The following is a 12,083-nucleotide window of genomic DNA, read 5'->3' on the forward strand; positions in this document are numbered from 1 at the left end:
GTTCAATCACTCTAAGTCTAAGATCTTCAGCTATCTTGTCACCTCCTTAACAATCCCTCAACCGACCGACCAGTTCCTCGGCTGACCTATATCGCGCCACCTTGCCTTAGCTTCTTCCGAGCCTTCTTCCCCACTTCGTCAGTCGCTCCCCTTTGTCCTCGCCGAGCCTCTAGTACCGAGCCTTGGTCTATCCTCCATCAAAAACGTTTATTACTTATATGGAAATTGTAATACTTTGTGGAAAAATGTAATACTTGTTGATCAAAAGTATTACATTTTCCTTTGTAAGTGCAACATTACTTATAAAGGAAAATATAATACTTTTTTCATCAAAAGTAATACTTTTACATCAGAATATAAAAATATTATATTTGTCCTCAAAAGTATTATGTTTTCACTTATAAGTAGCAAAATTTTTATTCCTGATTTAGTATTACATTTGCTAGTATAAGCATTACATTTTGCATTTGACCCGACACATCTCAAGAAAAAAGATCCGTAAGATGGTATCATACAAGTGTGACCCTGAACAGTGGGTCATTTACCAGTTTTTAGGCTTTTTGTCCCAATTTAACATGTTAAAAGGCCTAATTGCACATTTTAAATATTTAGGGATCTAATTGACTTTTTAAGTATTGTTTATGGGCTTATTTGATCCTTTAAAAAAAAAGTGCAATTAGGCAACTGAACACTCTAAATGTATGCAATTTTACTTGATAGCATGTCACCATCTATTTCTTTCAGTTATAATTAAATTAAATTTTATTTAATAATTATTTAATTAATTTTTAATAATAATAAAAGAATTCCCCGTCCACGCCCTCCTTCATGACAGTGGTCTTCCGTCTTCGTCTCCTGTTGGAGATGAAGACACCATGTCTTCTCTCTTCGTCTCCAGTCTCCAGTCTCCAATCGAAAACGAAGACCCCCTGTCTCCGTCTCCAACCGGAGATGAATGAAGGGGAAGGGGGTGGCCGACGACCACCCTGGCGGCTTTTTTTTTTTTTTTTAAGGTTTTTTTATTAAAAAAATTTTAAAACAATTTTTAAATAAAAATTAATTTAATTATAACCGGAAGAAATGGATGGTGATATGATATCAGGTGAAATTGCATACATTTGGAGTGTTCAGTGGTCTAATTGTCCTTTTTTTTTTTCCGTCCAGTTACCTAATTGCACTTTCAGGTTACGTTCAGTGACTAATTTGAACATTATTCTAACGTTTTTGTGATATAATTATCCCATAGAATTATGATTTTTCGCACCACTAAACATAATATAAATTTCTAAGTGTAAGAGACACATTTAAGTCCATGCCATACTCAGACTAACTCTCATTCGCGAACCCAATTAAGGGGTAAAATGCCAGTCAGATTGATTTTTCCATACAAGAGGGGTTCGAACTCCCAACATCTCTTAAGGAATGAGAATGCACGACTATTCATGTGATTAAAGATAATCTAAATTTGCCCGTATGGGCAATTCAGTTAGTGACAGTGGTGAAGTTTGGGAAGAAATACTAAGGATCGAGTTTCACCAGCTACAGTGTGGGAGCAACCTCTAAAAGTGAGCGGACTCCTTGTGCGTAGTAAGTGGGAATTCAGCCTTTTGGGAAGAAAGATAATATAAATTTACATAAATGAATTCGAAGCAGTACAGTTCAACAAAATCATGAGTAGGTCAAAGTTTTTGCAAATGATGAAAAGGTCTTAAATTAAAACCCGAGGATTAAGACTTTTTGAATTGAGGCCTGAGGGTGAATAGTCAACTAAAGAAGCCAACCTGTTGTATTTCTTGCTTTCTCATTTTCCCTAATTCTCTCCATATTTATCGGTCGAGTAACCTATTAACTACATAAAGTGGACCTTGTATTTTGCGCTAGTGACTAATGAACAAATTAAGAGGGTTTATTTGGTTAAAAATGTTAATTTCATTTTTTGTTCTAAATTTATAGATGGTAATTCATTTTTAGTCATTTTCTTAGAACATCCATGTTTAGTTTTTGTATTATTATGGCATGACCACTTTAGTCTTCTGTCATTAAAATCGTTGAAATATCGTTAAATACAATATCATTTTGAAAAAAAATCATAATTGAAGACCTAAATGCTCTTATATTTTACGAAATTTAAACGATTTTGTTGCTGAAGGACAAAAAATGTTCATTCAACAATAATACTAGGACCAAAGAATGATAATTTGAAAAAAAAAATTAAAAGTGAAATGTTAACTATAAATTTATAGGTGTCAGTCCACTTTAGCTCGACTCCCTTCCTCTCTCCCCTCCTTCCCATGCCAAGGTGGATGATTTTGTGACATTAACTCCAAAATTAAATATACATCAATGTGGATGTTCTAAGTGGGTTAAAGACTCAAAGTGAGCGCTGCATACTATTATGTGTAAATCCTCTGCGCCCACTTAGAAGCTGGGACCCATTTATAACATAATGTATCGAATACTCGAGTTACAAAACATTACTTTTTTATTCTATAAGAGCTAATTTCATTTTTATCTTAAATTTATACTTTATAAGTGATAGTTTACTTGTAATCATTATTTTTCAAAATATCACATTATTATTATGACATGACTATTTTTTATCCTTCGCAATTACTTCACCAATATAATGCCCAACACCTAACTACTCCAACAATACATTAGTGGAGTAATCTGTCATTGCAATGCATTAGTGGAATAATTGCAGTGCATTCTTTCGTTTGCTCGGAAGAGTAGTTCACATTTGAACACTTATATATATATTAGTGGAATAATTCCAGTGAGACCACTTGCTTAGGTAAGATCGTGAGATCACATCTTGTGCATTCATGTAATACTTTTTAATGATCTAGATTGATTGACACACACTACGTTCGCACACATTTAATCACCATTCGCACACACTTCAACTTGAAATTTTAATCAATCTAGACCATTAAAAAATTTTGAGATCAAATCTTGTACATCAATCACCGTTTGCACACATTTAATCACAGTACGCACATACTTAATCACCATTCACACACACTTCAACTTAGCATCTTAAATCAATTTAGACCATTAAATTATTAAATGGGTGCACAATATTTGATCTCAGGATCTTTCCTAAACAAGTGATCTCATCATAAGATCCTAACTCTCTGTGTGTCTAATATAATATATATGCGATGATGAGAGCATAATAAAGATGAGATAGCGAGCACGTATAGTACGAAACAGCAATTTTTATTGATTTTATTTTATTAATATGAAGCCAAACACGTGGGCATGCATGAAAGAAAACATAGAATTATTGAAGCTCTTAGATCAAACAGGTTGAGACGGATGGGAGCGAGATAAGATGGGTTATTGACTGAAATAGGCATGCATGGATCCTAATTGACAAATTAGGGAATTCGAAGGAATCTGGATGAAAGTGAGAAAAACTTCTTTAGAAAATGCATTTGGTGGCAGAAACGCATTTCCCAAATGCGTTCAATTTTATTTTATTTTTTTTTTAAATACGGAATCCGAAAGCGCTTAGCAAATGCATGTATAGTATAAGATACATTGAACGCAAATAACAAATGCGTTCAACGTATACATAACTACACACGTGCAAAATGCGTTCCTCGTATCATACGAGGAACGCATTTCTCAAATGCGTTAAGTTCACCGGTCCGGCAACTCTCCGGCCACCAAAAAGTACAAGGAACGCAACTCTCCAGCCTGAAATGCGTTCCTCGTATGACAAATTCCATTCGCCTTGGGCCAAATACGTTGGCAAAAATTCCAGCCCAAATACGTTGGGCCTAAGAATTTTCCAATCCATTCGGCCCAACAAATACAAGGAACGCATTTGTGAAATGCGTTTATGCGTCGGGTACATCATTTGTGATATCAGCCCACACCATGTGTTGGGCCAAAGCATTTTCCAATTAAATTCAGTTAACACTTCAGCCCAACTCAATATTCTTTATTTCCACAACCTTATAACACCATTTTTGGCCCAACTCAATATTCTTTAGTTCCACAACCTTATAACACCATTTTATTTCATTTTGAAGTTGCAAGGGAAATAATTGAATTGGTTCAACATCTCATGTTTTAGATAAGTGTTTAAGTGTGCATAGAAGTTTAAAGTTGATTTGTCAATTGCGGAGGCAAGTATGATATTTGTTTTAGTAGCATTTAGAGTTTCGAACATTTTGAAATTAACGTACAAAAATATATATAAAAACATAATATAAACAATATAAACATATACAATTTCTTTGACTGAGTTGCAACTATGTGCAATTAGTAACTTGCACAGATTAATTTTCATTTCCAAAATCGGTACAGAATACAATTTAATCATATTGAGATTTTTTAATATGTTAATATAACAAACCGTTTATTGCTTAAACAAAAACTCAAAACCGAATACACATAGAATTCTCATTTTTGAAAATTACATACAAATTTATGAATGGCAGCCCAGATGAAGTGTTGCAACGCATATTGCTAACCATACAAACAAATTACATTCGCGAGTTGTAATTGTAATCCATTACAATGTTAGTGCACCAGCTAGCATTTGGAATGGATATAAATAAAGATATGATGGATGAGGTTGCAACAAGTTGAAACAAATGGGCATCTTGAAGTAGAATAATTATAGTCTGCAAGCGAAAATGATTGAGAAAGCAATTATAGAGTGTTTTAAACGGTGTATATATAGCCGGAATTGTGCCTAAAAACGCAAGTATTAAATGCGTTTTAACTTTGCGTGACCGGTGGTTTACGGGACCCGTTTACACTGAAATGTCGTGTCAGACGGCATGCAAAATAATATGGGCGTTGTCAGAAGGGTGATATATGATTTCAAAGAGTTATGATTTGTTATGTGTATTTATCAATCTTAAAAGATGCGAAAAAAAAATCTTAAATGTGACTATTACATAAAAAAATGTTTTTTTTCAGTACAATGCATGTGACAGTTGCGTTTTACTGCATAAAAGTAAGATGGGAAAGATGTATGCATGTATATATCAGAAAATCATGAAACAGGAAAAAAAATCTTGAATAGGCAGTAAAACGCATTAAGCAGATGCGTTTAACAGGAAAAGTAATCTCGCATTTCGGACTAGCGTTTTAGAAGACTTTACAATTTTAAAACAAATATGTTGTTGAAGGGTATGAGTAGTCACATCCATTAGTGTCCTATCATGTCACTTTATTAGGAAAATGTAGTAGGAAAACGTAAACTTGCAATAAGGACAACATCTTCACAAAAAAACAACATGAGTAGTCACATTTATGAGTGTCCTATCATGTCACTTTATTAAGCTTGCAGCAGAACGCATTTCCCTAATGCGTAATACTTTTTTGAGCAGTAAAACGCAATTGCCAGATGCGTTCTACTGGCAATTTCCCCAGCACTCACCACCCTAAACCCTATAAATAATTCCACTTACGACGATATCCTTACACACTACAAACAGAATGTATGCACTCATTTATATGGTATCATCAGATCCTAAATACGCAAATATTATGCAAAGATTGTTATAATATTCGTCCAGCTATTACAAGCCTATTCGTCCAGTTGTAACTAAACGTAGCAGTTAGGGCCCATGCATGCCTATTTCAGTCATTCACCCGAGATATAAGATCGATCACTCAATTCAAACCCCCTTAAACTTCTGGACTCTCAAAGTAACGTGCAATGTATGCCTATAGGGCTGATCTGGAGTAACAATAGTGGAAGGAAAGTTAGGGTGATTCACCGCATCGTGGAACCCTTGAGTCCCCAAACACAAAGCCCCATGCGACTCATACACCGCCCCGCCTTTCCCCTTCACGCCCCGCAAATGATTAGCCATATACAACTGCACCCCCGGCGCCATGGCCCCCACCTCCATCCCTATCCCGCTCCTCTCATCGTACACCTTCGCCACCCTCTTCCGCTTCCCCACCCCCTCGTCGTCGAGTACATAGTTATTGTCGACCTATACTATTAATAATAACAATATCCTCAACTTTAACTCCCCGCCCAAAACACTCCTATACTATTAAAGATTGCGTAATATTGTAAAATATGGTAATACAATTCCTATTCGTAATACAATTGTACATTAAAATATGGTAATACAATTCCTAATAAAATATACATAAAATCGCGAAAAAACTCCATTGATAAGGATGCTCGAATTTTTCCGTGATTTTTGAGGAGTTTTTGTAAGTGTGATTAGAAAAGAGAAAATAAAGGATGAGAAAAAACAAATTTGATTTTAAAAAAATTAAAAAAAAATTAAAAAATAAAAAGTCAAAGGTGTCGCCTGAGGCGTGTCGGGCGCGTGCGCTGCATGCGTCCGAGTGAGCGCCTTCTGTGCGCAAAAATGCAAATCAAATATACGGTACTATTCCAAAAACTCAAATTTGCATATATATGATCCAACTTCCTTCTCTCTCCTTCTTCTCTATCTTCCATGCCATCTTCCACTATTCCAATTAACTCCCCAATATCCAGTGGTAAGGATGTTCTAAGTGGATGCAATGATTTACACCTAATAGTATGCAGCGCTCACTTTGACAACCCACTTAGAGCATCCTTACAAATGGTTTTTTTTTTTTATTATTTTTTTTTTCCAATGAGGAAGCAAAGTGAGAGAAAGAAAATAAAATAAACTTAGCTTGCAGGAATTATATTTTTTTTTGTAAACCTCTTTTTTTTTTTTTTTTTTAAAGTTGCCCCATGTGCACTGCTGTGACTGCTAGGTGCGTAAGTGATTTTTTTTTTTTTTTTTGACAGTTTCTTTTTTCCTCTCCAATTGGACTGACAAAGAAAAATTCACCAGATGAGTTTGCTCCTAAGCCGGAGCGATAAGCGTCATGGACCACCACTACTTTAACAAGTGGCATTATCATTGCCCATTTGAATCATTAAATTGGCCATTTGGCCGTAACAACTAACAACGATGTTGACCAATTATATTGTAACAGCTAAACTGAAAAGTGCTGGTAAGAATTCATCTTAGCATCCTTATTAATAGAGTTTTTTACGATTTTTTATGAATTTTTGTAAGTATGATTAAAAAAGAAAAAATGGAAGGGGGAAAAAATTAAAACAAATATAATTTTTAAAATGAAAAATAAATAAATAAGGTTGTCAGGCGCGCCTGCATGGGCGCTGTTGTGCGCCAAACGCGCACAACAAGCAACAAACATTAATTTTTTTTATTTTTCTTAGAAACCTAAATAACTCAATGTTTGCAGGACCACCCAATCCTCTCTCTCTTATCTCTCTCCCTTCCAAGTCATTCTCTACTGTTTCAATACCCAAGTATAAACTCCTGATATAGATGAGCTAGGACCAATTTCTGACATAATGTGTCGAATACTCGAATTACAAAACAATATTTTTTTATTCTTTAAGAGTTAATTTTATTTTTTTATTCCAAATTTATAGATGAAATTTTACTTGTAGTCATTCTTTTTAAGAACATTTTCCTTTGGTCCTATAATATATATTATTGTGGCATCACTATTTTCGGGCATTTGAATTACTCCACGAATGCCTACTCCAGTTCCGATTCCGATCTGGAGTAATTGAGTAATTGTGGTGCATTTCTTTTGTTTGTCCGGGAAGAGTAGTTTGCATTTCAATGCTTATATATATATATATATATATATATATATATATATATATATATATATATATATATAAAAGCGATGAGAGTATAATAAAGATGAGATTGCGAGCACGTACGAAACAGCAATTTTATTAATATGATGCCAAACACGTGGGGATGCATGAAAGAAATCATATAATTATTGAAGCTCTTAGATCAAACAGGTTGAGACGGATGGGACAATGGGAGTGAGATAATAAGCTCATTATATTCAAGCCCCCTTAAACTTCTGGACTCTCAAAGTAACGTGCAATGTATGCCTATAGGGCTGATCCGGAGTAACAATAGTGGAGGGAAAGTTTGGGTGGTTCACCGCATCGGGGAACCCCTGAGTCTCCAAACACAACGCCCCATGCGACTCATACACCGCCCCGCCTTTCCCCTTCACGCCCTGCAAATGATTAGCCGTATACAACTGCACCCCGGGGGCCGTGGCCCCCACCTCCATCCCTATCCCGCTCCTCTCATCGTACACCTTCGCCACCCTCTTCCGCTTCCCCGCCCCCTCGTCGTCGAGTACATAATTATTGTCGAACCCGCGCGTCCCCGCGGGGAGTTTGGCCATTTGGGTCCCGACTTGGACCGGTTTGAGGAAATCGAAAGCCGTGTTTTTTATGGCGAGGATTTGGCCCGTGGGAATGAGGGTGGCGTCGACGGGGGTTATGTGGGACGCGAATATCTGAAGGGTTTCGGATAATATGTCGCCGCTGTCGTGGCCTCCGAGGTTCCAGTAGTTGTGCTGTGCTAGGTTGACTGGGGTTGGCTTGTTCAGGGCTTTTGCGTTCATTTTGACTATCAGTTTGTATGGGTTTTGCTTTAGAGTGTATGTTACTTGGGCGACTACGTCTCCCGGGAATCCTGCGTTGTATTATGAAAATCCCATGTTAATTTCTTAATGAACTAACTCAAATTAATTAAACTTTTGATATACAAGACAAATAAATATATATATATCACCTTGGTCGCCATCTGGGCTGTGGTAAGTGAAGGTGATGTAACTTTCCTTGTGCGTCTTAACCTTCCAGACAACGTTGCTAAATCCTTTGCTTCCACCTACATCATATATAAAACAACATGATTTCAAAAATAAATCACATGAAGAAAGAATGTCCTGATACTCCTAATTTTTTAAAAATTAGGGAGTATTAGTAAATTTCTAAAACTCCCACACAGCCCGTCCTATATCTTTTACCTCTTATGTCTAGTTTGGCAAGTTATTACACACAAACAAGCTATATGGATTCGATACATACTTCCAAACAATGGCGGCAGATTTCCTAGTCTTAAAAAAAAAAAAAAAAAAAAAATCTTCCCCTTTAACATAACATGCAAATACTCCCAAATAGTTTGACATTTAACACAATAACACACCTCCCTATTCATCCATTACTTAATCATGCATCCTCGTCAATTAAGATATGTTAACTAGCTACATCATATCAATATGTATTTGTGTATATATGTATTAATTTAATGGTGAAGGACGGTAGGAAGTATATCTTTACCATGAAGTGTGTTGTTCCCATCGTTAGCATCAAGCTTGTAGAGGATACCATTAAGAGTGAATTGAGCCCCGCCGATCCTGTTGGCCACCCTTCCCACAATGGCTCCAAAATTTGACCCATCATGCTGCACCATATTCATGCATTATATTGCGTGCCAACCCAATTATATATAAACAATTCAAATTAAATATATTTACTTTTAAAAATCAAATACATTAATATTTACTTTGTTATAATATAGTATCTGTCTATACTTCCACTGAAATTAAAACAGGTGATCCCTTATTTGAGAGAGCCACAATTATACCATCTTAACCACAAGCTCTTTTATGATTTTCTTTTCTTTTGTTTAATGAAAATTTGGAAAATGAAAACTTGGATGAGATCTAGGTGGAATATGCTAGTAGAATAATAGTCTCGACTTCTAGAGATATGTTGACTGCCTAGGCAATTTGACCAACTAAGGAAGAATAAAGCCACATGAATTAATGTAGCTGGATAATACAATACAGCAGATCCATGCCAGAAAAATGTAGTTGACCTTTATTATTTGAATTAATTAATAAATACTGTCAGCGTAGCAGATCTCTATATATATTTTAGTTGACTTTTATTATTTGAAATTAAGTTTATAACGTATTTTAAAATGAAGAACCATAATTTCCTTCTACGTTTTCTAGAATATTATCTTCTTAAATTTGTTTAATTTTACTACTAGGTCCTATGAATTAAATGACACTACATACTTTAAATTAAATATTAAGAGTCATACTTCTGTGAAACCACCTTATTAATTTTAATCCGTGAGACGGGTAGAATATAAGATAGTTGATTGGTATTTATGATAAATATTGTAATACTTATATATGAAAATGTGATATTATTTAAGGTAAAATTAATTGTTACTAATGATAAACATTGTGTAATACTTATATAATTGAAATTATGATAACATTTTTCTATAAATTGCTCATGAGACGGTTTCACGCAAGTTTTTGTCAAATATTAAATAACTCAATTGGATAATGTTACATCACGAAAGAAATTGAGGAGGAAAATTTTAAGATTACTAATTGAAATGTTCAACTCCCGGCCAATCCAAATTCTTGGTCGACATTTTTTTTTGAATACTATTGATCCTATTACATGTAGTATCTGTCCATATACTTTCTCAACCTACTGAAGCCCAACAAAGTCAACATTGCCCCAACTGAGGCTCAACAAATTCTTGGTCGACAATTGAAAACCAATTATTGAAACTTACCTGGTACTCCTTAGTAGTATCGTACCCAAGAACAATATCTATCAGCTTCCCTATAATTATGAATAAAATGGTAAGATTTCTTTCTGAAGATTTGAAAAACACGCATATATGCATATATGGATTAATTCAGATTAGGTGAAAAAAATTAAAGGAGTTGCCCGCACGGATAATGAGCAAAAATATAGTTTCTATTGATCAGTTATTGTCTGGTTTGAGTGTGCAATTCCACCTTAAGTGACAAAATTAAAGATGATCGTATTACTAAGCGCGCGTACCGTTCTTGTCAGGAAGGATGACTGAGGCGACTCTGGCGCCATAGTTGGTGAGCTTGACTGAGAAATCTCCTTTGTTGATCAAGTAGAACTCAACCTCCTCCTGCCTGCTGGCGACCAACCCAGCAAGTGCAAAACTTAAGAAGCACAACAATAGTGGAGCAAAAACCTTTGTCATGTTTCAATTCTGATAGATCTAGTTAGCTTGCCGTATAGTAGGCTGTTGGCCTTAATAAAGAGCTGCTGGCCTGCCCAGTGATTACTGATTAGAAGCAAAATAAACTATAAATGATTACACGTGACACATGCAGCTTCCAACTAATTAAATTAAACTAAGCTAGTTATGAACTTCAACATCTATCTTCTTTTAATTTAATTGCGTGAATTAAGGAGAACACAATCTGTACTGTAAGTCAAGTACAGAAAATACAAAATATTTGCAAAACAATCTGATCTGGAATTCTGGATGGATCACAAGGGACTTCCCAAAAACACGTACCAACCTTGTTAACTAACAAATTAATTAAAACACGTACTGCTTAACTGGATATTAATCTTGCTTTCCTCAAGGCTCCGGCTTCTATGCCATATACCACCTCTGTCATTAACTCTACTAACTACACCTTATTTTTAGTTGACTTTTTCATATTATATACTCCGGTATTATAAAGTGATAGTGTTTTTAAGTGTTCACTTCATCACTACTTATTTAAGATAGTGCTCATAGTCATTAATTAGTCGCAAGAAAATGCTATGTGATCTTTAATGTTTACATATATTAAATATAATAGAAAATAATTACTCCATATATATGCTATATCGAATTTAATTACAGACCTTGAGCAATAGCAGACATGGATGAGCAGTAGGGGTGTGCAATACCCGACCCACCCGAAAAACCCGGCCGACCCGTAATCCGAAATTGAGTACGAAACGGGTGTCACTACCCGATTCCATCAACCGACCCGTTAATTGGCTTGAGTGCGGGTGTAGGTTATCGGGTAGGGTTGAGAAATATCCTCCCCGAACCGCCCGAATACCCGATTACATATATACACATATTATATAGATATATATATACGACGTCGTATGATGTGTAATATATATATACTCCTTTGTTCAGAGGGTGCCAACCCTAGGTCATTTGTGCTATTTCTGCGCAGTCGCGACTCGCGACCTCTCCTCTCTTGCTCTTTGTTCTCTTCTCTGAGACTCTGAGAATCTGAGTTCTCTCAATTCTCACTTCTCAGTGATCTCACTTCTCAGTCTCAGTCTCTCTCGAGTCTTTAGTCTTCTACTCGAGTCTTTTGTTCTCTCAACTTTCCGGTGGAACTGTGGAAGCCCTTAACGCCGTTGAAACTGTCGACTTGAAGCCGGTGGAAGCCCTAAA

At 35.6% G+C, this 12,083-nt stretch overlaps 1 protein-coding gene across 1 annotated transcript; it reads right to left on the reverse strand.

Moving 5' to 3' along the window:
- Positions 1-7,742: 7,742 nt before the first annotated feature.
- Positions 7,743-10,871, reverse strand: LOC116000364 (aldose 1-epimerase-like). The gene is made up of 5 exons (XM_031240433.1): positions 10,697-10,871; positions 10,422-10,471; positions 9,158-9,281; positions 8,610-8,705; positions 7,743-8,510 (listed from the first exon to the last, which is right to left on the reverse strand). Exons 1-5 carry the CDS (start codon positions 10,869-10,871, stop codon positions 7,864-7,866), a joined length of 1,092 nt encoding a protein of 363 aa, XP_031096293.1. The 3' UTR covers positions 7,743-7,863.
- Positions 10,872-12,083: the final 1,212 nt, after the last annotated feature.

Source organism: Ipomoea triloba, chromosome 12, assembly GCF_003576645.1.
Source record: "Ipomoea triloba cultivar NCNSP0323 chromosome 12, ASM357664v1".
Lineage (NCBI taxonomy): Eukaryota > Viridiplantae > Streptophyta > Magnoliopsida > Solanales > Convolvulaceae > Ipomoea > Ipomoea triloba.

Coding starts and splice junctions, on each gene's coding strand:
- LOC116000364 (XM_031240433.1), bottom strand. CDS start 10,871: ATGACAAAGGTTTTTGCTCCACTATTGTTGTGCTTCTTAAGTTTTGCA. Junction 8,706..9,157: donor TGGGAACAACACACTTCATG/GTAAAGATATAC, acceptor TATATGATGTAG/GTGGAAGCAAAGGATTTAGC. Junction 8,511..8,609: donor CAGCCCAGATGGCGACCAAG/GTGATATATATA, acceptor AATACAACGCAG/GATTCCCGGGAGACGTAGTC.